This window comes from Aedes albopictus, chromosome 1 (genome assembly GCF_035046485.1).
Source record: "Aedes albopictus strain Foshan chromosome 1, AalbF5, whole genome shotgun sequence".
NCBI classification, from domain to species: Eukaryota; Metazoa; Arthropoda; class Insecta; order Diptera; family Culicidae; genus Aedes; species Aedes albopictus.
In genome coordinates this window covers 165,756,511-165,784,360 of record NC_085136.1, presented here as the reverse complement: position 1 = coordinate 165,784,360, position 27,850 = coordinate 165,756,511, and the positions used below count along the sequence as shown (strand labels likewise).

Genomic DNA, 27,850 nt, shown 5'->3' with positions numbered 1-27,850 from the left:
TTTCCGCAGCTACTATTTGGATATTGCTTTTGGGTTTTGTTGCATGCTCAATTGGTTACATAATGGTATAAGTTTGTTTTTCCCTAAAGCGCGAACGATATAATTTACTAGATGTTTTGTTTTCGGGCATGGTGTGTGCTATCGAAAAGAGATATTTATGCCAACCAACGGATTATTCTTTCGCTATGTTCCCCACTTAAGGTAGCCTTACACAAAAATATCAACAACCTACATATCTATTATTACAAATAGCCTTTGCAGCATGGCAAAAGGAACAACTATCGCAACCGGTCGCTTTCTTACTCGTAGGCCTGTGATACTTGGATAAAGTTGGCGAAATGTATGTCCCTGGAACTCCCTACTGCTACTGTTTGTATGTTTGTGCCAAATTCTCTATGTAAAAGCGGATAACTCACAATATTTACTGTATATGATGGTTTTAAAATGTGATCCATAATCACATTTCTTCTGTTTCTAGTATTAAGTTTAATTATTGTTATACTTGTGTAGTTCTGTATAATAATGCGTTTGATAATTGACTTTGGTAAATACTTCCTTCCAGCAAAGCCTTGTCAAATGTGGTCTAACTTAATATACAGTTAATGATAATCAACTTGTCAATAGCTAAAAAGTAGCATTAATCTTAAAAGGCGAGATGCGAACAAGAATTGAGCGATATAAACTGTTATAACAAACAAACAAACAAAATTGATTAACTATGTAGTTTTTGCAGTTCAAGAACAAAGCACGTCACTCAGCAGTATCGAAACATTTCGCACAACTGATTTGCTTGTTGCTATTTAAGGACAAACGTCTTGAAATCCCACTTCAACAGTGCATCATTCAAACGCACAAATCTTAAGAAGCAAGCTTCACACAACAGTTAATTTCATTATTCTGTTCTTGCTCACTTGTAATAAGCTTAAAATAAAAAGATCAGGAGCGCTGGTTTTGTTTACGAAGAGATTTGTGCCCTCGAAATCGTGAGTAGGTGCCAAAGTCGGCCATTGTGGCGGCCATTTTGGGATTCTAACAAGTCGTCCTTAAAGCACTTCTGTTCTGATCGTGAATACGAATACGAATACGAATAACAAAAGAACCTCACAGGGAAAAAGGTAGGTAAGTTAATTTTTTGGCCTAAACGTCATTTGGCATAATCGAAATGCACCCTTCTTTATTTTGCCAAGTGTTCATTATGCCAAATTACCGTTATACCAAATGACACAGACCCTGTCAAAAGCCGATATATGTGGGACTTTCATATTGTAGTTTTATCCCAAAGTTTGTCGAATAAGATAAAGGTCGCACAAGTATACCAAAATCGTGAAAAAACTGTGAAGGCAACTCTCCACGGCGTGAGTGAAGTTTATACTCACCTAGAGTAGCCTCCACAGCTCTTTCACGACTTTGGTATGCATGTGTGAAATACTTTATTCGGCAAAATTTTAGACTTAGCATTCTTCTGAACTGAGATAGTGGCAAGTGAGTATTCCCAACACTGCAAATATGTTATGCAATGAAAAAGTTCGTGGCTGCTAGAATCATCTGAAGGAGAGCATTAATGAAATGTTCAGAATTTGTTGTTACCATTCCCAGTCGAGCGCAATCTCAAACGAGTTCCCTGATAAGCCTCACAAAACTTAAATTCGTACAAACTTAATCACGAACTAATAACATCACCAGAAATGGTAAAATTAAAAAGGGTCGAAATTTTGCGTGACATATTTTGTGCGTTACCCATATAGTCTAATAATTACTGCACAGAACTTCAAACATACTCTACACCAGAGCAAGTCTGAATAAAACACTCTGAAGTCAATTCAAAAACATATAGAATAACAGCAAGAAGCATAATTTGCCACAATGACACAAGCTATAATCGGACAAATCGTTGCCATGTTAAATGTTAAATATCAGAGTAAGCTTCTTAAAAGATATTAGAACGATTCACTGCTAAACTGAAGCACGCTACAATCCGAAATAGACTAATAGGAATGGTCCAATTTTTTTCGTAGTATAGGATAAACATTTAGCCTAACAGTACAAGTAGTATAGATCTTTGGTCTAAATATTCGTAAGTTGTTACAATGAAAGCCTGCATTGGATAAGTATCGTAACGTCTGCAAAATACTGTAGCGAATACTATCGAACTCATATGTAAATAAACTGTTTTTTTTTTTTGAGTTAATTGTCCGGAAATGAACCGGAGATTTCCGCCTAATACACATGGTGAATAACACGCTAAACTTACCCAAAGCACATTGATCGCGAGTTTTGAACGAAAATAGCGGCTAAAACAGTCTCCTATCCTCAAACATGCTGAGTAAGCTCCACGAAAGTGCAATCGATGCTAAATTGCTAAAAATCAATCGGTCTACGCGCAACCGAATAACTTCCTAAATAATGTTTATATGCACGGAAATTGCTAGATCCTGTGTGTTTTACAGCGCTATCAACTTGCTACGGCACTGGGCTTTATCCCATTTCTCCTCCAGTTTACGTATTTCGGCCGTTGGTGTTTCGAGATTTCGTGCTGGTAGCACTGGTGTCTGTAAAGGTAAAGTGAATAACAGTTGAAAGAGCTAATCAATGCTGGATCTGTTTGTAGTGTCTTGCATGAAGCTACGTAACCCGAAGTAAAGTGAAACTTTTTGTCAAAATTCATTGCCACGAAAGGAATCATGTGTGAGGTGATTGAAAGGTGGAAGAGGCACTACAAGGAACACTTAAATGACGTGGAAACTCTTCCTAGGACTCATCCCCCATGATTCGTTTGCTTTTTTCGCGATTCTTTCCAAAATTCTTCTCGAGCTCCACAGTTTTCCTACAGGAATTCCTCTCAAAATTTCTCCCAGAAGAACCCCCCAAGGAAATTCTTTTGAAATTTTACTCGATATTTCTTTGATTCATTCTTAATTATACCTTGTGTTCCTTCCAGCAAATCTCTGGGAATCCGCTAGACTACAAATCCGCTTGGATTCCACTGCAAATTTGCTAGGATTCCGCTGAGTATTCACTAGGATTCCGCTGAGAATTTATTCGGATTTATCTGAGAATCCGCTAGGATTCCACTGAGAATCGGAGAAGATTCCGATGGAAATCCGCTGAGATTCCGCTGGGAATCTACTAGGATTCCGTTAGAATTCCGCTTGTAATTCAGTAAGATTCCGCTGGAAATCCGCTAGAATTTCGGTGGAAATACGCCGGAAACACGCTAAGGTTTCTCAGAGAACCCACAGGCACACACAAACAGACGTCTTACCACAGACAAACAGACGTAACAATTCGAACATTGTTCAATTCAAATCATAGTCACGGAAACATATACGCCCAATGTTAAAAGGACTATGTTTGGCCGACCACCAACTAGGTGGCGGTAGTGAGCAAACGTCAAACTCGAACAAAAACTATGCGAGCGCCACGGTTGGGCAGTTGGCCAACTATCAAATTTTGGAAAAGACCGTTAAATCGGTGTACGATGGAAATTATCAGAGTGTTACGTCTGTTTGTCTGTGGTCTTACTCTACTCTCTTTCCATCGTTTCCCTTTTTAACGGATTATTCAAATATTCTGTAGTTCGCAAATCGCTCGCTCACAGCGCTCGCATCGTTTTTGCTCCTGTTTGACGTTTACTCACTACCGCCATCTACTCAGTTGGTTTGCGTACCACAGCGTAATTAGCATTGGGCGATTATGTTTACGTGACGATGATTTTTATCGCATTTTGTTCCAAGTGATACGTCTGTTTGTCTGTGCCACAGGATTAGGTTGTGAAATCGCTGAGAATTTGCAGGGAATCTGGTAGTATTTCGCTGAGAAACCGTTGGGATTCCGTCGGGAATCTGGAAATCTGCTAATCCACAAGGATTTCCCTGGGATTTGGCTAAGTATTCACTATAGGACTAATATTCAAGGAATCCGCTGAGAATTCACTTGAATTACCAACCTGTAGAAATCTCGAGAGGAACTCTAAATAAGAATTCAGAAGAAAACCTCAATGAAAAATCATTGAGGAAGCTTCTGGAGAAATCCTAAAAAAAATTATGAGAGAAACCTTGAGAGACAAAGGAAAAATCGTAGAAGAAACTTACAGAAATTTCAGGGAGAAAATTTGGTAGGAAAATTGGAAGAAATCAAAAGGGAAACATTTAAAAGAAGTCTTGAAAGTAACACCGGGAGGAATCCTCCAAGCAATTTCCAAAAACCCTGGAAACTTCTGTAAACATCCCAGGAAAAAAAAACTCCGAGTAAAATTCCGGAAAGAGCTCTGGAATCCTAGGGTAAGCTTCAGCCATGTCTTATTTATATAAAGTTTGCAAAGCCACAATTTAAAAATTATCATATTTAGGTGAGTTTTTATCAACATGATATTTTGCTTTTTGTTATCTATATCTTGAAAGTATGTAACATTTATTTTCGTAAAAAAGACTAGTTCATACATACCTTAACGGAAATCTTCCTCGGATCAAAGTTTGCACTCAAACTTTGCAGTCCCTTACCAATGTTCGATAACGGACTCGTCAACTTCTTCAGCTGTTTGAAAGCATTCTCACTTTGATTTCCCGCTAAATTTAACGTGAGATCCCTAAAAAGCACATAAAACGTCAATTCAGCACCATCTCTCTCATGCTACAACTCCAAAACATACTTTCCCGGTCTTCCTTCGAGGTTCACTTTTTCCACAGCTTCCGTACCGCCTCCATCAACTCGAATCTCCGGCGTGGGACTACGGCCTCGGATCGGCGAAGCACACTCGAGCATTCCGGCCGGCATATTTATATGATCGGTAACGGACGAAATCGACATGGTGGACACATCGGACGACATCTTTGCAAAATTGTCCTTGTCGGCCAGCATGCTAGCCGGATTTTCATCACCGCCGACAGACCCAGGACCACCCATAACGATTCCCACCGACGGTAGAAAAACGTTTTCGTTGTACAGCGGATTCTCCTGCACCAATTCTCCCTCGTCTGGTTCATAGATGCTCGTGTCGGCCTCATCTGACTCCGAGCTAGAACCTTCGGATTTCTTCAGACTGGAACTTCGTGATCCCACCGTGAATCTGCTACGCTCGGCTTCATCCGCTATCTGTCCTGCATGTATGTATGGCACCGGATTTGCCGCCTTCGCCTTCTTACCTGCAGACGAGCGACCTATTTTCGCGGGATTCAAGCTTTGACCAATTTTTGAAAACTGACCCGCAACGTTACTTAACGCCTTCGAGCCCATCTGAACCAGTTGTGATTCGGAGAGGTTCCTCGGAATGCCCGGAGGAACCGAGAGGAGTGTCCTGCTTTTTCTCCGCTGTAAGCTCCCCCCGCATTGGAGAGGAACATTACCTCGTCCCCGATTTTCCAGTGCAATCCGGAATAGGTCGACAATCGCCGTAAGAGATTCTGTAATTTCCTCCGTTTTCTTAATGACTACGGCTACGTTATTGAAGAATCGAATATTGGGAGAACGGAACATGTGGAAGTACCCGTCCACGCCATCGACAGCGTAGTTCAAGCGAATACACAGATGAGCCGGCGCCGGGCCTTGGAACATTTTATTGTGCTGGAAGAGGCCGAGTTCGATCAGGGTAATGCTGTCCAGCGACACGTTTTCGAAGCGAACTATCTTATCTAAATGGGAATCGTACTCTGCGACGATGTAGCAATCGTCCGTTAATATGAGAATAGTGTCGACTTCCGTTTCGTTGGGATCGCCAGTGCTGGATGGGAATAAGAACATGATACGATTTGTATACAATTCCTCCGTGCGTATCATTAATGATCAAAATATTTTAATATACCTACATGAACAAAGCTACATTGCGTTTAAATTAAAGCGACAGTGTACTATACCTATTGAATATTTGTGTTAGACCAGCGAAAAATTCATGCAAAAACATAACTAATTTTAGTGAAAATATCCCGTTCCATCTCGAAATCTTATAAATTCTGTAGTTATATCTACACTATGTTGTAACCTGCAGAAAAAAAAGCTATTCGAGGTTATTGAAACAAGGCGGACCCACGGGTCATGTATAAACTTAAGGACAAACGTCTTGAAATCCCACTTCAACAGTGCACCAGAACTTCAGACGCACAAATCTCAAAAATCAAGCTTCAAACAACAGTAGGGATATTACGGGCATAATGGACACCCTAAGCAAATGAGTATGTTAGGCCTGTATAACAGACAAAAACTTAACATATTATCAGTTGGCTTACAACTTTAACTTGTTTCCTATGTATTTCAATCATTTACAGCTGGTAGAATGTCATTATTGTGAAGAAATAATGAATTGAAAACCGTGTGTTTTTTGGGGCTGGCAGGAAAGGTACGGGGCGAAATGGACACCCATCGGGGCATAATGGACGCCCCTGCATATTTTCTGCTGTATCGAGAGAATATTGACTAGTTAAGTAATTTGCCAACAGAGATCAATACCACAGATATAATACTCCATCTAAGACGAGTTTACAAAACTTCAAAGTTAATTAAATAAATTTTAGGCTAAAATAATCGGATTGATTTTTTTCAAACTCTTTAAAATGCCTAACAATATGCAACGCGCGTACATCCATTCATAGTTGCCAGTGTTCATTTCGCCCCGAAGAGACTACAACATTTAAATTGCTATTTTCAGTGGGTTCTGATCAAAAATATAATACTTCATCCATTGCTAAATATACGTATACATGTAGATATTGTGTTCGGGGATTTCGGAGGTTGGGACTCACTTGCACACGCGGTATTGGTTTTAACGTTTTATTCTTACACGCTATACTTACAACTGTTCGCTCGAAGAGCAATAGATAAAAAGGCCTTCACAATGCCGTGGCTTGGTTTTATACTCTTTCAATAGGGTTGCCTGATTCAACACAGGGCGGAAAAGAGTGACCGCTCAGTTACTTATCTAGATCATAGATAACTGTGGTACTATATCTAGATACATAACAACTTTCCCCTTTTTGAATTATGACTACTTCTTTTCATAATCTTCAAATCTTTCTGGCACCTTTCGTGTTCTAACTGATCTTCTGAGGAAAATTGAATCATTTGATCCACTTCGATTTCGTCTAACATCGATTTGAACCTTCCTGGGAGGCGATTCACCTACTGATTCGCTACGCCTACGCTTAGTAGTTATTGATCCTGGTAATCGTACAGGTATCTTAGAAATATTAGTTTTTACAATTGAACTTGGATATCTTATCTGATGTACATGTACATTTTTGACACTTTCATTCTCCACCAACTTAATTTTGTACAAAAACTTACCGATTCTCTCTAAAATGATAGCTGGAATCCACCTAACTAACTCTTTAAAATGGTTTCGGTACATAACCTTTTCCCCTTTTTTAAATTGTTGGTTCTAGTCAGTGCTGAAAAATTCATTTCGTCATATCGAAATTCAATCACCTACGGCTCATTTTAGAAGCTGAACCTGAGAATATGGTATATGAAAAACTTGTGCGGGTAGACCAGTTCTGCAAGAAAGTCACGGAAAAACCGCTATTTTTCGAATATTAAAGGTAAATGTCACGGACTTCCTTCGAAAAGTGCAAATGATATTCACGGTGAATATCATTTGGCATTTTTCAAAGGTAGTCCGTGACATTTACCTTAAATATTCCAAAAATAGCGGTTTTTCCGTGACTTTCTTGCAGAACTGGTCTATCCGCACAAGTTTTTCATATACCATACTCTCAAGTTCAGCTTCTTAAATGAGCTGTAGGTGGTTGAAATTAGATATGATGAAATGAAATTTTCAGCACTGGTTGGAGTTACAATTGAGGGGCCCAGATGCAAAGGGGTGTAAGTGACCATTTTGTCGATTTTGAGCTGAACATATCAAAAAATTCTTCAGATTTCAAGCTTTCAGGAACTTTTTTAAGATTGTTGATACGATGTTTAGAAAAATTAAAATAAATCGAAGAAAATTGGGTTGATTTTGAAACCCTACATTTTGTATGGAATGAAAAGTTAATGAAAAACTTCAAGCCTCATTTACTCGAAAGTAGGTTTTTGGCACTTACACCCCTTTGCTTCTAACCCCCTCAATTTTCGTTTTTTACAATCTTCTTCTTTTCATCAAATACAATTTTTGAACTTTTAGTCTCATCAAAAGTTACTGTCTTACGACTAATCCCGTTTCCCAACGTCTCACGCGTAACTATAACGGCGCTTTTAGAAGAGTGTAAGCAGATTTTGGACAGAGTGTTAGAGAGATTGAGTAGATTTAACGTGAAGATTAATACCGAAAAGAGCAAATTCTTTGTGACGTCAGTAGATTACCTGGGTCATACCGTTAGCCAAGACGGAATTCGTCCTAATCAGTCCAAAGTAACTGCAATAGTGAATATGCCAGCTCCGAAGAATATCCAAGAATTACAGTCGTATCTGGGTCTGTTGAATTACTATTCCAAGTTCATTCCGAACATTTCTTCAGAGTTGAGAGTTCTGTACAGATTACTTTGTAAAGATGTAGCGTTCAATTGGGATGGAGATGGTGTTGTTGTGAGTTCTCCGACACTTTTAACTGCTGATACGCACCTCGTAGGTCGATCACGCAAAAGAAGTTACAATTTGCTAGTTTGACAAAAATGTCGTCGATTCTTGGTAACGGGTAATGTTCCGATCGCAAATGAGGGTTTATGGTCACCTTGTAGTCAATGCACAGTCTCAAGCTGCCATTGGACTTGGGTACAACAACTATGGGAGAAGCCCACCTACTGAACGCGACTTTCTTCAGGATATTCTCCTCACACAATCTGTTCAACTCAGCTTCAATAGCCGGTCGTTGCTGATAAGGGGGTGAATAAGCAACGTGAAAAATCGGAGTTACATTATCTTCCATGATAATCTCCGCTTCAAAATCGCGAATTGGAGTGTTATCGTTGCAAATCACATTGGGGTATTTCAATCGAATCGAATCTGAGAGAGTATTTTCAACACGGTTCATACTCACGATACTTTCCTTGAACTTACCCAACTAACAATTGCAAGTCACAAACAAGCAAGCTTGCTGAAGTGTTGCTTAATAATGGTAATGATAGCTGAACTAAAATTATGCTCTACACATTACTGTTTAAATGATTTTTCAATTGAGAAGATAGTCAATGTTCGACTTTCCTCATCGGTATCAACAATGATAAATTAAAACACTTTTCAAAAGTTTATCAGGAAATTTATTCGACAAGCATTGATTTCTTAACAAAATAGTTTAACAAAACATTTGTCTGCATCTTATTAAGCTGATGTATCGATAAGCATATGCTCCTGAACAATGTGCTTTTCACTTGTCATATAAACGCCTTCAGCCCGTCATAGTTTGACTCGGAACTTTGTTCGGATTATGGAATAAATCATGGCTAAAACTGTTTAGACAACCAAGTTATCAATGAACCAATATGATATTTTTTTATCTTCCGCAGCAGTTCGATTGTACGAGACGGTTGGATCGATGCATTTGACATTTCAGTGCTGTCGTGTTTACTGAATATTGTTCCCACAGTCACCTAGATAACCAAACAGCATTCAGAAATCGACACATTTCAAGTATCCCCAAACATCCTTATGCACTATTTATTGAACATAATATCAAGATTCCATGACAAAAGCATAAATAAAAAAAAAACTCAACGGATCTTCGACTGAGCATGAGTAGATTACCTGAACAGATGCTGTGAATGCACCATGTCCAAGACCATACCGCACCACATATTGTCATACATTTTTGAAGATCGATATTTATTAATAAAAAAAAAATATTCATATCGCAATTAGTTCGTCTGGAAACAATATCTTCAATAAGGACCAACACTTTTTGGTCGCATTCGATACAAGTTTTCTCACCGTGCGATAAACATACTGACAGCGAAATCAGAATGGAAAACACGTGTTTTGAGTTGAACAGCTGTTGAAGTATAAGGCGTTGTTCAGTTGATTACCACGTGCTATGCTAATTCACCACTGCTGAACACAAGTTCAGGAGTGATCATTATTGAGTCATGGGAAGATTATGTTTTGCTTTGGGTGCTGCATCTCACCATCTCTAGGATGGCGCAGATAGGAAGGTAATGCGGCTGGCAATCGACAGGTCTCGAGTTCTAATCCGGGTTTAGGTAATTTTATATGTAATTCTTATTTCATAATAGGTGTTCTCAACATGAGAGCAAATAATTACTCTCGTGAGAGTTCAACATTTTTGCATTTTATTTATTTTCAGTCATTTTTGCCAAAGCTTAATAACAACTTTCTTGTACATTTGTATAACGCTTTGAACAACAAAAAAATAAGTTGGTGCACAACATGATGCTTTATAACTTCTCCAAATTTGTGTGAACAAAACCCGAACATAGGTTGTACGTGAAAATAATTCGAATGCTATTCAACATTATGCTGAATTAATTCGACATAATGGTGCCTGTTAAATGAGTGATTGTTAGTTGGGTACTCCTCCATCCTGGCCAGAGGACGTCAATCCACGGGCGCCCCAGAAGAGGTCTGAAGCCCTTGTTGCTTTCGATCACCACCAGCGCGAGTCTCTCGCTCGGACCACGCTGACTTCTGGACACATCTGCACTAAATCCTCCGATCATCTTGATATTTTGTCCCGTCACAGTTGAAAAATCATCGTTTACACTGAACAACAATCGGTTCGAGAACCACTTTCGATACAAACTGTCACTGATCACTGTTGCACATGCCCCACTGTCTATTTCAAATTCTACCGGGCGGTTGTCCACAAATAACGTTTCCGTCGCTTCTTTGCTACGCACTAATAGAGCATCGTTCTTCACCGAATTCAGCTGCATCCGAAGGTTAGCGATTTCTGCCGCCAAATCTTCATCAGCACCAACCGTTCCTACGGTTTGGTTCTTCCTCGAATCCTGGCTACCACTACGATTCTGCCTTGCACTTCTCGAATAACACACATTTGCTCCATGACCTTGCTTACCACACGCGAAACACTTCCAGTTTCTTGCTGGACACTTCCCCGATTCATGATCTCTACCGCATTTTTCACATACTTTGCGCCGGCCATATTGATTCTTCTGACCGCCATTGCTGTTTCCAAACTTCGAACGACTTTTGCTACGACCCCGATTTTGCGCACCGAACACGTGTTTCCGCACTTTATTATCTTTCTCGGCTAATTCCCAGTTTAGCGCTTCATCCACTGCCTTGTCGAAGGTTAGATTTTTCTGCTTGAGCAGGTGAGTGCGAAGCCTGCTGTCATAGATTCCGAACACGAACCGATCTCGGAGCGCTTCCGTCAAAAAATCACCGAATTCACATTTTTCCGCGAGATCTTTCAATTCGACCACGTATTCCGACACTATTTGTTGACCCGCTTTTTGATCTGCTTGATGGAACCTGTACCGCTCTGATACTTTATTCACATCCGGCCGGAAATGTTTCTTCAGCGCTGCCACTAACTCCGCGTATGTTTTGGTACTTGGATTCACCGGTTGCAATAATTTCTTGAGGATGGCGTACGTGTCCATTCCAAGATGCGTCAAAAGGAACGCCACTTTTCTATTTTCCGGAATGTCGTGCAGAAGAAAATGCTGAAGCATTCTTTCTTCATAGACTTCAAAGTCATCACCCGCGACGTAGTTTTCAAACGAACCGAAATTCATCGTGACCTTCGCGTTACCGGACGATCCACCCATCACGTGTTTGGGCTGTTCTTCTTCGGCCATCATGGCGAGCTGCACTGAACAAACGATATGAAAAAAAAATCATTACGCGACACGTGCTCTTCAAAACTGGATACGCTTTTGTATCGACTCTCCCCGGCTGCTGATTCAATTGATCACGCGCACTGGACAAACGGTAGCACTTAACCTCATTCCGTTACTATATGAGCCACGCGGTCTTCACTGTTCAGTGTTCAGGTACACTTTTGATCGTCTCGTCACTGCTTTTTTCCACTTAACCTCGTCGCCAACTTTTATTGTGTTCGGGGATTTCGGAGGTTGGGACTCACTTACACACGCGGTATTGGTTTTAACGTTTCATTCTTACACGCTATACTTACAACTGTTCGCTCGAAGAGCAATAGATAAAAAAGGCCTTCACAATGCCGAGGCTTGGTTTTATACTCTTTCAATAGCGTTGTCTGATTCAACACAGGGCGGAAATGAGTGACCGCTCAGTTACTTATCTAGATCATAGATAACTGTGGTACTATATCTAGATACATAACAGTAAATAAGCTAACAATTTACTTGTTTGTATGGTGGACACACTCAATCACTCGTAATACCTTATTTGCTGCTGCTTTGAAAATATAAGAAATCCACCATATGAAAAACATACTTCAATTTTAATGATATGTTAATTATTTTGAAAGAATATAAATGGTACTTTTGAAAAATAGAACAATGACTTGTTCCTTTACACTCATGCATTGAAAGTTTTACATAAAAGTCAACGGTTTCGGCAAGAACAGAGGTGTCCATTTCACCCCGGGTGTCCGTTATGCCTTTAATCCCCCTACATTTTATTATTCTGCTCTTGCTCACTTTTACATAACAAGCTTAAAACAAGAAGAGATTTGTGTGTGTGTGTGTGTGTGTGTATACAATCCATCGCCCACTGACCGGCAGTGCTTTTATGGAAGAAAAACGTCTGCGTCTATTGTTGATATATGCTGATATATATAGACGCAAATATTTTTAGTCCTGGAGATGGAAGGTGATAGCTCTACTGCACATCTAACGACCCATTTCGAGGTATGCCTTGACTCGCACGTGCATCCTGAGGTCGTCTTCTGTAACAGTAAGCCCCGCATTAATGAATCCAGGTATCAAATGGATATCTGCAATTCATTAACACTTCCTGAATCAAAAATTTGCATTTTTGTTTCTGGCACGTATTTAATGTAGTAAATTGCATATATATGAATAAAGTGGTGCAAGGAAAGGTCTCACCGAATTTCGCATAATTTGCCAGTACACTCAATTTTTCAGCAACGATGGATCCAGCAATTCCAAGGCTTGATCAGCGGTATCGGGACTCATAGGCACATTCGGAATATACAAACGGTATTGATTTTACTACACAAGAAACGACGTGGAGAGAACAATCGAGCTGGCTTTACAGTAATACGTGCATAAAACTTAATTTTTCACACGCGGAACAGATCGGGCGGTGTAGACCCGGCCATAGTAGCGGAATTGTCGAATCAAATTCTCCGGATGGCATAGCACCACATAATTCGACCAAAACCCCAATGAACCCCAATGCACAAAACTGATTTAACTAAACTTCACAAACTCAAAAGCAGCGGAACATTTTTCACTCAAATCACTTCACCAAATGTTTTTCAAAATGTTTTCAGCAATGCAAAACCTCACCGGCCATTTGAACTTTTCTTCGGCCGAATTGAATTCAATTTCACGAAGAAGCGAAAAAAAAACGTGACACAAAGCAACGATGCAGCGACCCGCGCGCACGACCTGCTGCGATCAACTCTCGTGAATTCGGTCCTGAAGCTGCATGCCAAACTGAGCCGAAATTCAAATTTTCATCAATTTTGGTGCCCGGGAACCTATTTAAAAATCAATTTGAAATTTGTATGGGAGCGATTTGTCGAGTCACCCCTCGTCAACAAGAAGAGATTTGTGCTTTCAAAATCGTGAGAAGATGCCGAAGTCGGCCATTGTGGCGGCCATTTTTGGATTCTAACAAGTCTGTCCTTAAGGTGGCCGAAGGGAGTTCATATTACTTCGATGAATAAAAATCCAGAGGGGCGTAAGGTTTGAGCTTGAGCGGCCAGCCCGTAGTTCCCACTTCAATATCACTGGATCAGCTACTCTTACATAAGACATTAATGAAATATATATTAACTGCTTAGTTGTAAGCTGAGACGAGACTCGCGAAGAGGAAAAAAAGCAACGTCAAGTGCAGCCCAACTGAGCTGTCAGTTGTAGCCCGTTTGATTACGTTACCTAAAACGAGGAAAGTATTGCTATCCGAGATAAATTCTGAAGCCAAAATTCACTCCGAGCAGCATTTTCTTCTCCTGTACTGTCAAAAATAAATTGAAAACAAAATATTCCAATGATTACTTTGCTTGGCGATTGTTGGCGATGCAAAATTTCACCTCAACATGATTTTGTGCGTGAATGGGATTCAGTCACACTGCATGTGAGGTGATGTGGTCACGTACGTGTTTGAACCACCTGCCCAAAACATAATGTCAACACAGATAGGAAGAAGAAAAAATAACAAAGTGGAGAAAAAGAAGACCGTCTTCGCGAGTCTCGTCTCAGGTTGTAAGCGATTTTCTATTTCAAGGTGAGAATAGCACCGGCAGCCACAAACCGAGTATTGTGGCGTACTATTGTTGATTATGTCTTGTCTTAAGGACAGACTTGTTAGAATCCCAAAATGGCCGCCACAATGGCCGACATTGGCACCTACTCACGATTTCAAAAGCACAGATCTCTTCGCAAACAAAGCCAGCGCACCTGAGCTTCTTATTTTAAGCTTATTACAAGTGAGCAAGAACAGAATAATAAAATGCACTGTTGTTTGAAGCTTACTTCTTGAGATTTGTGCGTCTGAAGTTCTGATGCACTGCTGAAGCGGGATTTCAATACGTTTGTCCTTAAATGCAGTGTACGCAGAATATGCCACCGCATGCGAAAAATAGGCAACAAAGAAGGCACGGCTACAACGCTTTGTTTTTTCGTTAGCAAATAGTGACAAAATCGCTCCCGAGTTTGTTCACAACAAAAACGGTAGGAATAATTGTCTCTTTCTATTCACATCGTGATTTTAACATTGTCGCCTTTTATGGCCCCAAAAAACTGTTCAAAATTTGGACTCGATTGGATGTGTCCCCGCATTCCGCATTGCATTTGAAATTTGTATTGTTGATTTGCCGGCTACTTGTATTTCACCCGTCACTTAACTAGCCGTTCCAAAGTAGTCGTTTTCATATTAAATTCAATTTAATTGCCAAAACATATGGCATTCATGTTCAACAATAGTAGCTAGCGGCAACGAGGACTCGCGTATTCAATGAAAATGGTTAAGCTCATTTTTAAGTCCCTCTTTTTATAAAACGGCTACATAAGTAATCGGTAGAATACAAGTAGCCGGTAAATTCACAATATGGAGTTTTATATAGGAGTAATTCTTGCTGAGACCGGCCCACTATTTACACATTGTCTTCAAAAATGTTTAAGGTAAGTCTCTGAAAGTCTTCGCCAAAAAAGTAAGGAAAATGCATTTGGGCACTCAAATTGATGGACCCCCCGTTAAATAGAGCCACAACAATTTTTGCGGACCCCTCGATTTTGGTCAAATGTTGACACATTTAAACTGTTATAACTCGAAAGTTTCTCCAGAAACCACCTCAAAGCGAAATTTTATTGAAAAGAGGAAAGATAGAGGTACTTTTTACAGTTATAAAAAAGTTGGGTCGGCCATATTGATTTCGGCCGCCATATTGAATTTATATACAAAAACTGTATTTTCACCATGTTGACAACCACCGATTTTCAAAATTTTTGCGTTAATCGGTCCATCCTGGACCCAGTACTATGGAACGCGGCGTAAGATGGCATATTCAGGCTCAAACTTCCACCGGGTGTAAAGCTAAGCTGGTCGACTTTGCCGATGATATTACCCTCATGGTATACGGTAAATCAATAAAAAAAGGGCAAGCTCACTTTTTTGCATTTTAATTAGACAGTCGGATTCCCTCAGCCATGCCAGTTCAGAATTGACTTGATGACTGCAGCGGCCCCGGCGACCGCCGGCGGTGCGCGTTGCGGCAAGACGGTGTCCGTGTCCACGTCTTTAAGGATTCTCGGTTATCTCAGAGAGCTACTTCCAGTATAGGGTGCTAAGCTAATCTATGACACCGCGAGGGTACCTAAGGGCTCCATCCTGGGCCCGGTACTTTGGAACGCGGCGTATGGTGGCATATTCAGGCTCAAACTTCCACCGGGTATAAAGCTGGTCGGCTTTGTCGATGATACTACCCTCGTGGTATACGGCAAGTCAATAGAGGAAATGGAACTGACAGCAACGCACGCAATTGGCATAGTGTAGGACTGGATGAGGTCGGAACAGTTGGTACTCGCGCACCACAATACGGAAGTGGTGATGGTAAACAACTTCAAGTCTGAACAACAGGCAGTGGTCATCACAGGCGGGTGTATGATCAACTCTAAGCGCACACTGAAGCAATTGGGGATTGACGATAAGCTGAAATTCGGAAGTCACGTAGAATATGCCTGCAAAAGGGCAAGCATGGCGATAGGCATTGTCAAAGATAATGTCAAATAGCTCGGCAATAGTCTCGAGTAAGCGTAAGCTGTTCGCGGCAATAACGGTCGCCATATGACGGTATGGCACCACTGCATGGTTGAATGCGCTAGAGGTCAATCGAAACGTGAAGTGCCTGGAGTTTGATATGCCTTTTAGGGTGGTCAGCGCATACCACATAGCGCAAGACACAAAACTCAAGAGTATTCCCAACTAACATTTTCAGCGCTATAAGCTTCAGTCATTTGCTTTCTGTTGTGTAGCTGTAGTTGTGAAGCTGTAATAAAGAAACTGTTGGTTTACCAACACATCATATTTATTTCAAAATCTCGTAATGTCAATCAATTTAATGAAGGGCATTTAAACCAAAAACACAATCATTAAACATTAAACCACCATCGTTAGAAAGACGTCAACACATATAATAAAATAAAATACTAAACAGTGAAGCATTCGCAACGGTATCGTATATTTTTATTCGCAATTCAAAATAAGTATAAGCAATACTGATAGCATATATTCTAAAAAATAAACTGATAGCACCTCATATTAATAACTACTGCAAGATATTCGAAATAGTATCTAAAACTAGGAAATCTGTGTACAATGAATTAAAAGCAAAAATCTCAGAGGATACAATGGTCATTTGTAGGCATAACGGCAACTATTAAACTAAAGCACGGCAAACGGTGTAAACTGGAATTTTACAAACAGGGAGGGTCCTATTCACATCCAACTTAACAAAAGCAGGTAAATACAATCTACACACGGGAGAGTTACTTTTCCTCTACACTACTGGAAAATCAAGAGAAACAGAATAAAAATAAGAGGGATTCGAAACGTGCATTTATACCACTGTCCATGGTTAGCTTAGCGCCGTGAGAAGCAATGGTGAATGTTTCACATATAACTATTTACAATTAAATTGACTGTTAGCTGTAAGTACTGAATACACCTTAATATCAAAATATTACATTTGCCAAAGTTAGCGTTTTTATTCTACAGCAATTATCATCAAGAGCACCAAGTTCCAATTCTAAAATTTACGGAGCAAGAGAACTATGTGAACTAATCATTCCAAACGGTTCGATCGAAAACGTTAGTTATAACGTGGTGGCACGCCAGCTATACTACCATGGACAGACTATCAAGATCAACCATACTTAAAAAAAACTTAAACACTCACCTCGGATCGGCATCGATGAGACCCCAAGCACCCACTGGCAGTTGTGTTGTGCCCAACAGCAGCCGCCGGCAATCTTCCACGAGCAAACGGGCATGTTCGGCACCCTCCAAGGCGTCCGTTTCATCAACCACGCCCGCTTGACCGCCAAGGGCGTTGACCGATTCGGCCGATACACTGTTTCCGAGCATCATGTCTATGGTGGCCTGTCGGTACGTATCTTTGAAGCGCGCCAAGTAGTAACTGTAATGAACAGGGATTTTTTTAAAAAGATGCCCATACAACTGTTACTGTAATAGGGCCGTTCAAAAACCACGTGGTCTGGAACGGGTCTGTGTCATTTGGCATAAAGTCATTTGGCATAAGGCCGTTTGGCATAAGGTCACTTGGCATAAAGACACTTGGCATAACGGTCATTTGGCATAATGGACACTTGGCATAATAAAGAAGGGTGCATTTCGATTATGCCAAATGTCCATTATGCCAAATGACCGTTATGCCAAATGTCTTTATGCCAAGTGACCTTATGCCAAACGACCTTATGCCAAATGACTTTATGCCAAATGTCCCGCTCCCGTCTGGAACATTATATAATGTTCAAAAAGCGATCTCAAAACCAACAAATTATAATTACGTAGTTCACGAACGGACCCTGAACATCTGATCTGATAAGAGGAACAACCTGGCACCGTAGAGAACTTCTTCGAGCAGAATATGCTCCGCACCTATCACCCCGTGGTTGTAGTATTCCAGTGGGGCGCCACGTGACGGTACAATCGCGTTTGTTGCAACACCGAGCAATGCTTCGCAGACGTCATCTTCCACCAGCGGTTCGAAGGCGTCTAGATTGCCTTGCATCAAATCGATGCAACTTTGCCGAAACGAATCCGCAAAATGTTGGATGAAGTAGCTGTCGGCGCGAAAGGCAATGAAAAAGTGTCATGTGTTTTTGTTGTTGCGGTTAGCAATAAATGTAGAAAAGGAGCAAAAATATAGCAATACTTTAGTAAACAAATCTACGTTAAATTTTACAGGCGAGAACGAGGAATTGCGAAAAATTCGACACCAACATTTTAACCCTCATATGGATACCTGGGATCCATTGGACTCCAGGGATACTTTGAAGTTGTCGCTAACAAGTTTAAATTGACATATCGGTCCCATTTTTGCAGTACCTTCAAACTACACCGCGGTGAAATATTACCAATAGTTTCATAGCGTACTCTCTCTCTTCTTGGCGTAACGTCCTCACTGGGACAAAGCCTGCTTCTCAGCTTAGTGTTCTATGAGCACTTCCACAGTTATTAACTGAGAGCTTCCTCTGCCAATGACCATTTTGCATGTGTATATCGTGTGGCAGGCACGAAGATACTCTATGCCCAAGGAAGTCAAGGAAATTTCCTTTACGAAAAGATCCTGGACCGACCGGGAATCGAACCCGTCACCCTCAGCATGGTCATGCTGAATACCCGTGCGTTTACCGCCTCGGCTATATGGGCCCTTATCATAGCGTACTATGAAAGTTGATCCAGGCGATTTTGTACCCCTGGGGTCCATTGGAACCCACGGCACAAATGATTGCATCTTTTGATCATGACTTCCCAGAATAATGCTGTCTTCCACAAAATTGTTCTGCAGACCAAGGGCAATCTTATGATAAACTAATTGAATCAAAATTAGTCCAGTAGATGGCGCTAGTGTGTATTCAAATTACGGATTAAAATCTTAAATATCTTGATATTCTAAATGCATAGAATGTTCGTGTCAGTGGTTATACCTACATCAAAATCAATTTGATGATAAAAATTACCGTCTACCCCCGTTGGTTTGACAACATGTAATCTGAACACCTTTTAACCCTTCAGGACGCACGCTGTTGTAAAAAGTACAACACTACAAACGCTTTTGGAACGGGGTGAAACGGAACACAAAATCAAAACAAAACAACAAATAAGGTTGCCAGCTGTGTATTTTCCGACGCCCACAGAATTTCTAAAAGTTCAAATTAAAAATGAACCCCGTTGGTGTCGTTCAAACCAACGGGGGTAGACTGCTAATGGTTTTCTGCAAGCAGGTGCTAATAGATACATATTCGCTCAGCATCCTAGATACCCTGAGCGACAAACGTCCTCAAAAAAGTAAGCATCTTTTGAAGTGAATGTCTTGATGCAATATAATGACAAACAATATCAATACTTCCTATTTGATGGATAATTTACATCGAAATTGACTCACAAGGTGGCGAAAGTATAGCTTCAAAGATTACTTATGGATAAGACTTTCGAACCACAATTCAAAAATGTAATATACATTTGTTAGGTATACTCTCGGGTATACTTGATATCTCGATCGAGAGAAAATATTCAAAGTTGATAACTTCAGCAGATTTATTCATATGAATGTAATTTTCCAATTTCAATAACCTCTGATTTGAAATTATCTTACTAGACGGCGCTCCTGCACAATCAATTTATTTCACCGATATTTCAGCCCAACGAAAAGATATAATATTGGTTTTTTCTGTAAAAAGGTTCGTCTGACTAAGCTGACTAAGCTGATGTAGTTATTAGTGATTAGTGGTACTCCTCCCGGGTGGCAATGGGGTATGTTTTACTCTTAATTTTGGCCCAGTGAAAACATACAAAGCCAGCATCTTTGAAAAAATCGCACAAATTGTTGAGAATCGACCCCTTTTGAGCCGCAGGACATGTATGTCTACCCATCTTTAGAAGTGCGATTTACCCTATTGTTTAGAGCGTCTTGTCCGCTTGCTAAGTACGTTTCATGCTATTGATTGGGAGCATTTTGGATGCTCTCTAGCGCCACCTAGCGGTAATTTCCTGTACTAAATTGTTTATCACTAGATAGGCCTTGGCATACCTAACTAATATCTTTGCTGAAAATATCACGCTTTTGAAAAGTAAGGATCACGAGAAATACGAGAATATATGTTGGGGTCCAAGGGACCCCAGGGTCCCAAAACGGACATTTTTCTCTCTCTGTTCGGGACAGAGACTGAGACCAATATTTGATTTATTGTGGTTAAAACGAACATTCATTTAAGGTATCCATTTGAGGGTTAAGGTATTGAGCAAAACCAATAGGGTAAACTTCCTCCGGGATCTAAAAAAATGGGCTGTTTTTTAGATTGCTTTTTTGTTGATAACTCAAAAAGTCAAAAACCAGTGGAGATATCGCAATTCTAGACACATGTTTATATATTTTTTTGTCGAAAAAAATTTCATATTTTTTAGTCTCATACGATTTTTGACAACTTTACTGCCCCCACTCGCATAACTGTCCCATATGCATAGGAATCCCAGCAAAGATGGGACTGTTATGCGAGTGGGGGCAGTTTAGGTCCCTTAAGGGACCACTTAGCTTTGAGATACGGACTTCAAATTATGACACGATCATTTCTGATCTAGAACGATCATTTTCCAACAACGAACTTCGAACATTTCCTTTTTTATGCAAAATAAGGGACGGCCTATTCGCTATGCTCCTGAAGAGGGGTGCACTTCGACTCATGGTACGCCCGATACTCGGACGAATTGTTCGACATGGATGCCAAGAAGCTTGACGATTCCGCAAAAGTCCGACTCCTTATGAGGAAATTCAACCCAGCGGCACACGAGCGATACACGGGCTCATACTTCCGAAGCAAACAAACGAGTTCACGTTCAGTGAAACCGTCGAGAAGTTGAAGTCGCTTTTCGGATCATCGGCGGTATCAGTGTCTGCAAACCGTCAAGGACTACACGGAGGACATCGTATCGTAGCGTACTCGTGTAAGGTGAACCGTGCCCGTGTGGACTTTAAACTTGCCGACTTGTCCGAGGAGCAATTCAAAAGACTCATCTTTGTCTGCGGCCTCAAGTCAGCGAAGGATTCCGATATTCGAATGCCGCTGATCACCAAGCTGACGAATCGTTCGTTATCACCCTAACGCAGATTGTGGAGGACTGCAGAAGCTTCGTGAACCTCAAGAACGACAACGTACTGGTGGAAAAACAATCTCCGTCAAGTGTGAAGTGCAAAACAAGAAAACTTCCAAGCCGAAGCACCAACCAGTGGTGCGGATCAGCCTCGTTCTCCATGCTGGTCGTGTGGAGGCATGCACTTTCACAAGGACTGCCAGTTTCACGAACATACGTGTCGTGAAAGGACATTGCGCATAGCAGCCGGCAAGGGTAAGAAGCCTGCGTGGAACCGAAAGTCATCGAAAGTCGTCTCCGTGAACTCCTATTACGAAAAAATAATGGAGCGCTACAAATGCATATTGAAATAGAACATATTGTGGTAGAACCTTACAAATGCGTAATAAACAAGGACATCACAAGTGGACATATACAACATAGAACAGATATTTTGCCTTTGTTACCCTATTGGATAACAATTTCTAATGATAAGATGACGAGGTTTCATAAATGTTCTTAATCCATCTGTCAATCCTGTAATCGTATTTTCTCTGGCAGGTTGCCTTTTATTCACAGCATGAGTTGCTTTCATAGCTTGAGTTTGGTCTAGGAATTTCTAATCCTAAGGGGGCATTCCGATTTGTTTACATCTCCAGTACTAAATCGCTGCCCAAAATGGCCTGAATGTTGGTAATCGAAATAAGATTGCGGGCCTTTATTCTGCCAGAGCCCTATAAATGTGCATTAATACTAGGGGAATATTTACAAATTAATATACAACATTTGACACAAAAATAAAACGTGTAATTCTCGGTTAGCCTTGGAAGAAAGTATGCGGAGGTGCGTATTAACAACGTTCCCGTCCGCATCCAAATTAATTCAGCGTCGGACATCAGCATTGTGGACGCAATGTGGAAGCAAATAGGAAAACCGGAAGCATCTCCACCGTTGTGCTAAGCAGTGACAGCTTCTGGAGAACCACTCAACACCGCGTCCGAATTCTGGTGTGACATGATTATCAACTGTCCCAAAATGAGGTTTGTGTCGTGTTATTCTTCTTCTTCTTCTTCTTTATGGCTCGACGTCCCCACTGGGACTTGGCCTGCCTCGCTTCAACTTAGTGTTCATTGAGCACTTCCCCAGTTATTAATTGAAGGGCTTTCTTTGCCTGGCATTACATGAATTTGTATATTGTGAGGCAAGTACAAGGATACACTATGTCCAGGGAGTCGAGAAAATTTTCCCGACTGGAACGGGAATCGAACCATCCGTCTCCGGATTGGCGATCCATAGCCTTAACCACTAGGCTAACTGGAGACCCCGTGTCATGGTACCGGAAATCAATCTATCAATGCTAGGATCCGATTGGGTGGACTAGTTTGGCCTTTGGGATGTGCCAATCAACTTTTTCTGCAACCAAGTCAGCAGTCTGACGTCATCCGACGTAGCGCCACTCCAGGCGAAATTGGGTTCTTTAGGGGTATCTAGATTATTGCATAATCGGAATCTCCGTCCAAAAATTAGTCGAAATCCAAAATTTCATCATTTTAGGTGCCCGGGAACTATTTTTTAAATTCATTTTAAGTTTGTATGGGGATTTTTTTTGTTCGGGGCGAACTGTCACTTTATCGATTGAACTGTCATTCTATCCACGGAAATTAAAACTGTTTCGTTTATTTAACCATCAAAACAAAGGAATCGGAACGCAATAAAATCACGTTATACTCAGAAAAATGAGCTCTTTCGATTAGGCTAAAGAAAAAGGGAATATTTAATTCACTAAACAACCCAATTCCCGGAAGTTCTCACCAACAAAATGGGTCTTTGCTGCAAAACGAAGGTCAATCTTCAGCTGCGAGTGCAATTCTAATTATGAATTGCAATTCAGCAGTTATGAAACTGGAAACGGATATGTTGTTTCTACCTTTTTCAACAATTATTGCTAGAAAGAGAAGCCGATGTTTAAAGAAAGGAAACATATACGATTTGAGTACCACCAGTTTCAACGCCAAAAACTATTTGTGCCTATATTCTAAAGAAGGAAAAATCCATGCTGAGGGCTACGGGTTCAATTCCCGGTCGGTCCAGGAACTTTTCTAAAAGGAAATTTCTTTGACTTGCTTTGTTATATCTTCGTACCTGCCAAATGATACACATGCAACATGGTCATTGACATCGAAAGCTCTCAGTTAATAACTGTGTAAGAGCCGGTTTCTTCACCTCGGCTTAACCGGTAAGCCAGGCTTATCCATACAGCTAAACCTGGCTTAACGCTTAAGCCAGGGTGAAGAAATCGTCCCTAAGTGCTCATAGAACACTAAGCTGAGTAGACACAGTTTTGTCCCAGTGGGGACGTAACGACAAAAATAAGATCCAATGACCATTCGGCCTAGTGATCATTTGGCCTAATGGCCTGACACCAGTATGGAAGGTGCCGTCAAAGAAGAAATTCAGGGTCTCCACAGTCTGGGGGTCTTGAAGCCAGTAGATTTTTCGGACTGGGCTGCATCTATAATGGTCGTCCGGAAGCCCAACGGAAGAGTACGGATCTGCGCCGATTTCTCAATGGGTTTGAACGAAGTCTTTGAGTCCAATCAATACCCGCTGCCGTTACCTGAAGATGTCGGGATGTCGGTAATTCAGCCATATCGACCTTTCCGATGCCTATCTTCAGATAGAGATGAACGAAAGCAGCCAAAATCATAATTTTTATTATGTTTTTTTAAGTAAGTTGAAAATGATGATCATTCACAACGTTAACTCAAAAGTGATGAAAAGTCAAATGGGACTGATATGCGAGTGGGAACAGTATATTCTGATAAAAGCGCGAATCAAGAGTCAGAATTTGGTCCACACTGTTCTATCACAGATTGATTCATGATAAGTTAATCCTCTTATCAACTACTAACAACAGTTTTGAATTACTTACCGATTTGCAGAGTTCATTCCATCTTTCATTATGCCACTAATTTTACGTTCCCCAGTGCGCGTGTAATCACCCTAAATCAGACACGATGAGATTAATATTATTCAATATAAAGCGTAAGCACCACAACTATCATACCTTCAAAGCGTTGGTTCCGGCGTACTGTCTACTAATAACGTCGCCATTGTTTGCCCACAGGATCATAAATGGCACTTTCAGCTGTTCCGGAAGCTGAGAGTAGGGTGGCGCCAGGCCAAGCTTAACCAACTGAGACTCTAGCACGGCTTTCCCGAGGGCCGTTTGCACTACGTTGGTCCGATCCAGACAATCCATGCAGTTGACCCGAAAGACGCTTTTCTGGTTGCAAATCGAACCGTTACTGTCCCTCCAATGAAAACCCATCGAACCAGCCTCGGGAGCCAACGCTTCGATCAACGAGGAAACGTTCTCAAAGCGCATTCCACGACTGTAAGTCGGATTAAATTGTAACATTCAAAGGCCAAAACAATAATTCGAATGCTTACCAATATTCGTGGAAATCGAACGTTACGTATGTGAGCTTATCCGAGTTGTACCGCACCACGTGGTTGGCATATGCATCTCCAACCACTTTTTCCTTGCCGCTTTGCTCCACCAAGTTGATAATACAAACGGACTGATAAGTTTGCAACTCCTTATCGAAATGCTTTTCGAATGCCAAATGGGTTTCGTTTTCATCTGAAATGCAAACAATCACACTATAACCATCAACAAGAAGCTTAATTTTTAACAGAATTCGTGGATTTCTCTTCTTGTGGAAATTATTTAGTTTCAAGAGATGTTTATAGGACAGATCGGTGAAGTACTAGATTTGTAGTAATGAGCTGAATTTTAGTATGGTGAGAAGGTTAATTCTCCGTTTCTGCAAAGAAATAGTGCAAAAAGCGTGGGTATTATGATTCCTTGCCTAATTTGATGCTGTTTGAGCAAAACTTTGGGCAACAGTGTTGTTGTTTCCTCAATGTCTTGCAATATAAACAACATAGTTATCCAAAGTTTTGCTCAAACAGCATCAAATTAGGCAAGGAATCATAATACCCACGCTTTTTGCACCATTTCATTGCAGAAATGGACAATTGACCTTCTCACCATACTAAAATTCAGCTCATTACTACAAATCTAGTACTACACCGAACGTGCCCCATTGAGCCAGAACAATGGAGTTGTTAACTCATCTGTCCTCATCTATCCATGGGTGGCCTATCCTGTATGAGTTCTGTTACTAAATGAATGCAGCTTCTCAAGAAGACATCACGTCTTTCAGCTAAATCAAGTGTCACTTACCTCGATCCAGTCTTGGTGGAGGCCTGTACTTGTATCCCGGTTGGCTCCAGTAGATCGGAACGGAGCCCCGAACTTGCGTAAATGATATTTGGTGTTGCCGCAGGGAGAGCACCTGCTCGGTTTCCACATAATTAGCACAATAACCATCCTCGTCGACGCCTCGACGCTTATACCGAGTACCCGCTCGGTATCGTGATCTTCGAGACACCAGCGCCAGGGTGAAGCACTCGTTTCCGATGACGCACTGTTCGACCTGAACGAATCCCTGAATGATCGGTAGCACCCAGTTGTCGTCGTTCAGCTTGATGATATCCTTCAGCATGTTCAGATTCCAGTAGAACCGATCATCCGGAGGTTCGCCTCTTCGTTGCAGATTATTGGTAATATCACAGTCTAAGCTATAGTAGAAGCTATCACTTTCGTCAAAAATCCGATGCAACTCGTCCATAACGCGCTTCTCGATTCGAACCGGATCCTTGACGACCATTCCGACAGTGGACTTTACCTGGCTTGATGCGATGGCAGCGGCCTTTTCTGTCGTATTCTTTATGGTGCTTCCCGCACTCTTGACCGCTCCCCAAGTTTTATTGACCAAGGCGGAACTTTCAAACAATCGATTCCGTGACGAAGCCCCAGCAACATTCTGGCCGGATCCCGCCTGTGCCGATTGTCCACCGGAAATACTGCTGATTGTTTTTACGGTAGTAGTCGTGCTGTGCTTGGAACACGGAAGCAGAATGCTGTCCGGCTCTTCTGGTCCCAAAATGCAAATACTTTTAATTTTGTACACCAAATGCGGGGCATACAGAACTCCCACGGGGACAGCCTCTTTGATGATGATTAAATGCGGCTCGAGAACGCCTTGCAGCGCAATGGTTCCAACGATGCCATGCGTAATACCAATACACTCGATGTCGTCCACCGAGGACAGATCCCAACCTAGAATGAGATTTAAGAAAAATCAATGAATTATCACAGGGGAAAAATTGTTGAAGTAGTTATTTATGCAACGAGATGCAGAAGAATTCAACAGCACGAGTCGTACAAAGAGGATGAGTGTGAAGAAAGAAAAAAAAACTAGATGCGCCAAATGATGGCGAAGATCTCCGAGTTGTGTTGGGACTTGTTATTCGATCAACAACTACTCCGAAGACTGTGCGAAGGCTTTTGCTAGAAAATCTTTTAGAAGCCATTTATCGCTATCGAAATTTATTATCGTCTTTGAAAGAAGGTATATCTAGATTGAGTTTAAATAAGGGCGAAAGTAACATGAGAGAGTTCTCTTCATCGACTTTCTCTTCTGCAAATTAAAGTGACAAGATGCAAATTCAATCGAACTTTTTTACACTTAGACGCTAGATTGCATCGCAACCTAGCGATTTATGACCAAAAAGTGCAACCATACTTGCATCTTGTCACTTTAATTTGAAGAAGAGAGAGTCGATGAAGAGAACTCTCTGTTACTTTCGCCCTTATTTAAACTCAATCTAGATATATAGGACTACATTCATCCGCTTAATAATTCACGAAGGTCGACTCCTTAAAATGTAGCCCCCCTATGTACGTGATTGGTGCTCCGCATGCATTGGCATCGATTTGTAAACAAAGAAAAAAAAAACCCTCATCAACACTCACCACATTTGATTTGAAATTCTGATGTTGCTCGATTCCACCAGAGGCTTTTTTCCTTGCGAACAAAGATGTAGTAATTCTCCGTTTGGAATATCTCCATTGTCCTTGGCTATTTATTTATTGCGATTCGATTAGAGTAATAATTCTGCAAAGTGATCCACTAACTCGCTCCGTCCGGATGCGAACGATGATTTCCCGGAAGAAATCAATACAGTGTTACTTGTTTATGTGAGTCATTCTTGTTCTTCCTCCAGATGTACGCCCAATTTTTCGCGTTTTGATTTTCGCTCCGTTTCGTCTGAAATCACCGGAATAACACTGGTAATCCACCAAAAACAGTTAGATAATCACTTATTACACTGGAATAACTGGAATTTGGAGCAAATGCAGCAGGATTGAATAGTTTAAATTAATTTTTCTACTGCACTAATGAGAAATTCCATTTCTTCATCTGCAACTTGCGAAACTGATTGCGCTGATGACTGTTGTTGAAGAAAATCAACGAAAATGACAGTTTGCAAAGGAGCACTGTAAAAAATATACTGTCATTTTTTCATCAATGTTTTAGCCAAGGTTTTT

The 27,850-nt window shown here is 41.0% G+C and overlaps 1 protein-coding gene across 2 annotated transcripts; it reads right to left on the bottom strand.

Annotated features, from left to right (window-relative positions):
- On the bottom strand, window positions 1–27,777 carry LOC109431491 (phosphatidylinositide phosphatase SAC2). 2 transcript variants are annotated; one of them, XM_062845745.1, is made up of 10 exons: window positions 27,275–27,777; window positions 25,640–26,578; window positions 24,841–25,033; window positions 24,455–24,782; window positions 24,320–24,390; window positions 18,153–18,380; window positions 17,474–17,713; window positions 4,649–5,716; window positions 4,444–4,585; window positions 1–2,549 (listed from the first exon to the last, which is right to left on the bottom strand). In XM_062845745.1, exons 1-10 carry the CDS (start codon window positions 27,369–27,371, stop codon window positions 2,442–2,444), a joined length of 3,414 nt encoding a protein of 1,137 aa, XP_062701729.1. In that variant the 5' UTR covers window positions 27,372–27,777; the 3' UTR covers window positions 1–2,441. The 2 variants fall into 2 exon arrangements, with proteins under 2 accessions (XP_062701729.1, XP_062701728.1); XM_062845744.1 differs by lacking the exon at window positions 18,153–18,380 and having other exon boundaries at window positions 27,275–27,569; window positions 27,630–27,777.
- Between the last annotated feature and the right edge of the window lie 73 nt (window positions 27,778–27,850).

Bases quoted from the DNA above. Each gene is read 5' to 3' on its own strand.
- LOC109431491 (XM_062845745.1), bottom strand. From the start codon at position 27,371: ATGGAGATATTCCAAACGGAGAATTACTACATCTTTGTTCGCAAGGAA. The intron at 18,381-24,319 runs GTAAGTAATTCA...TCGCGCCGACAG, and splicing joins GGAATGAACTCTGCAAATCG to CTACTTCATCCAACATTTTG. The intron at 17,714-18,152 runs GTTGTTCCTCTT...TGTTCATTACAG, and splicing joins GAAGTTCTCTACGGTGCCAG to TTACTACTTGGCGCGCTTCA.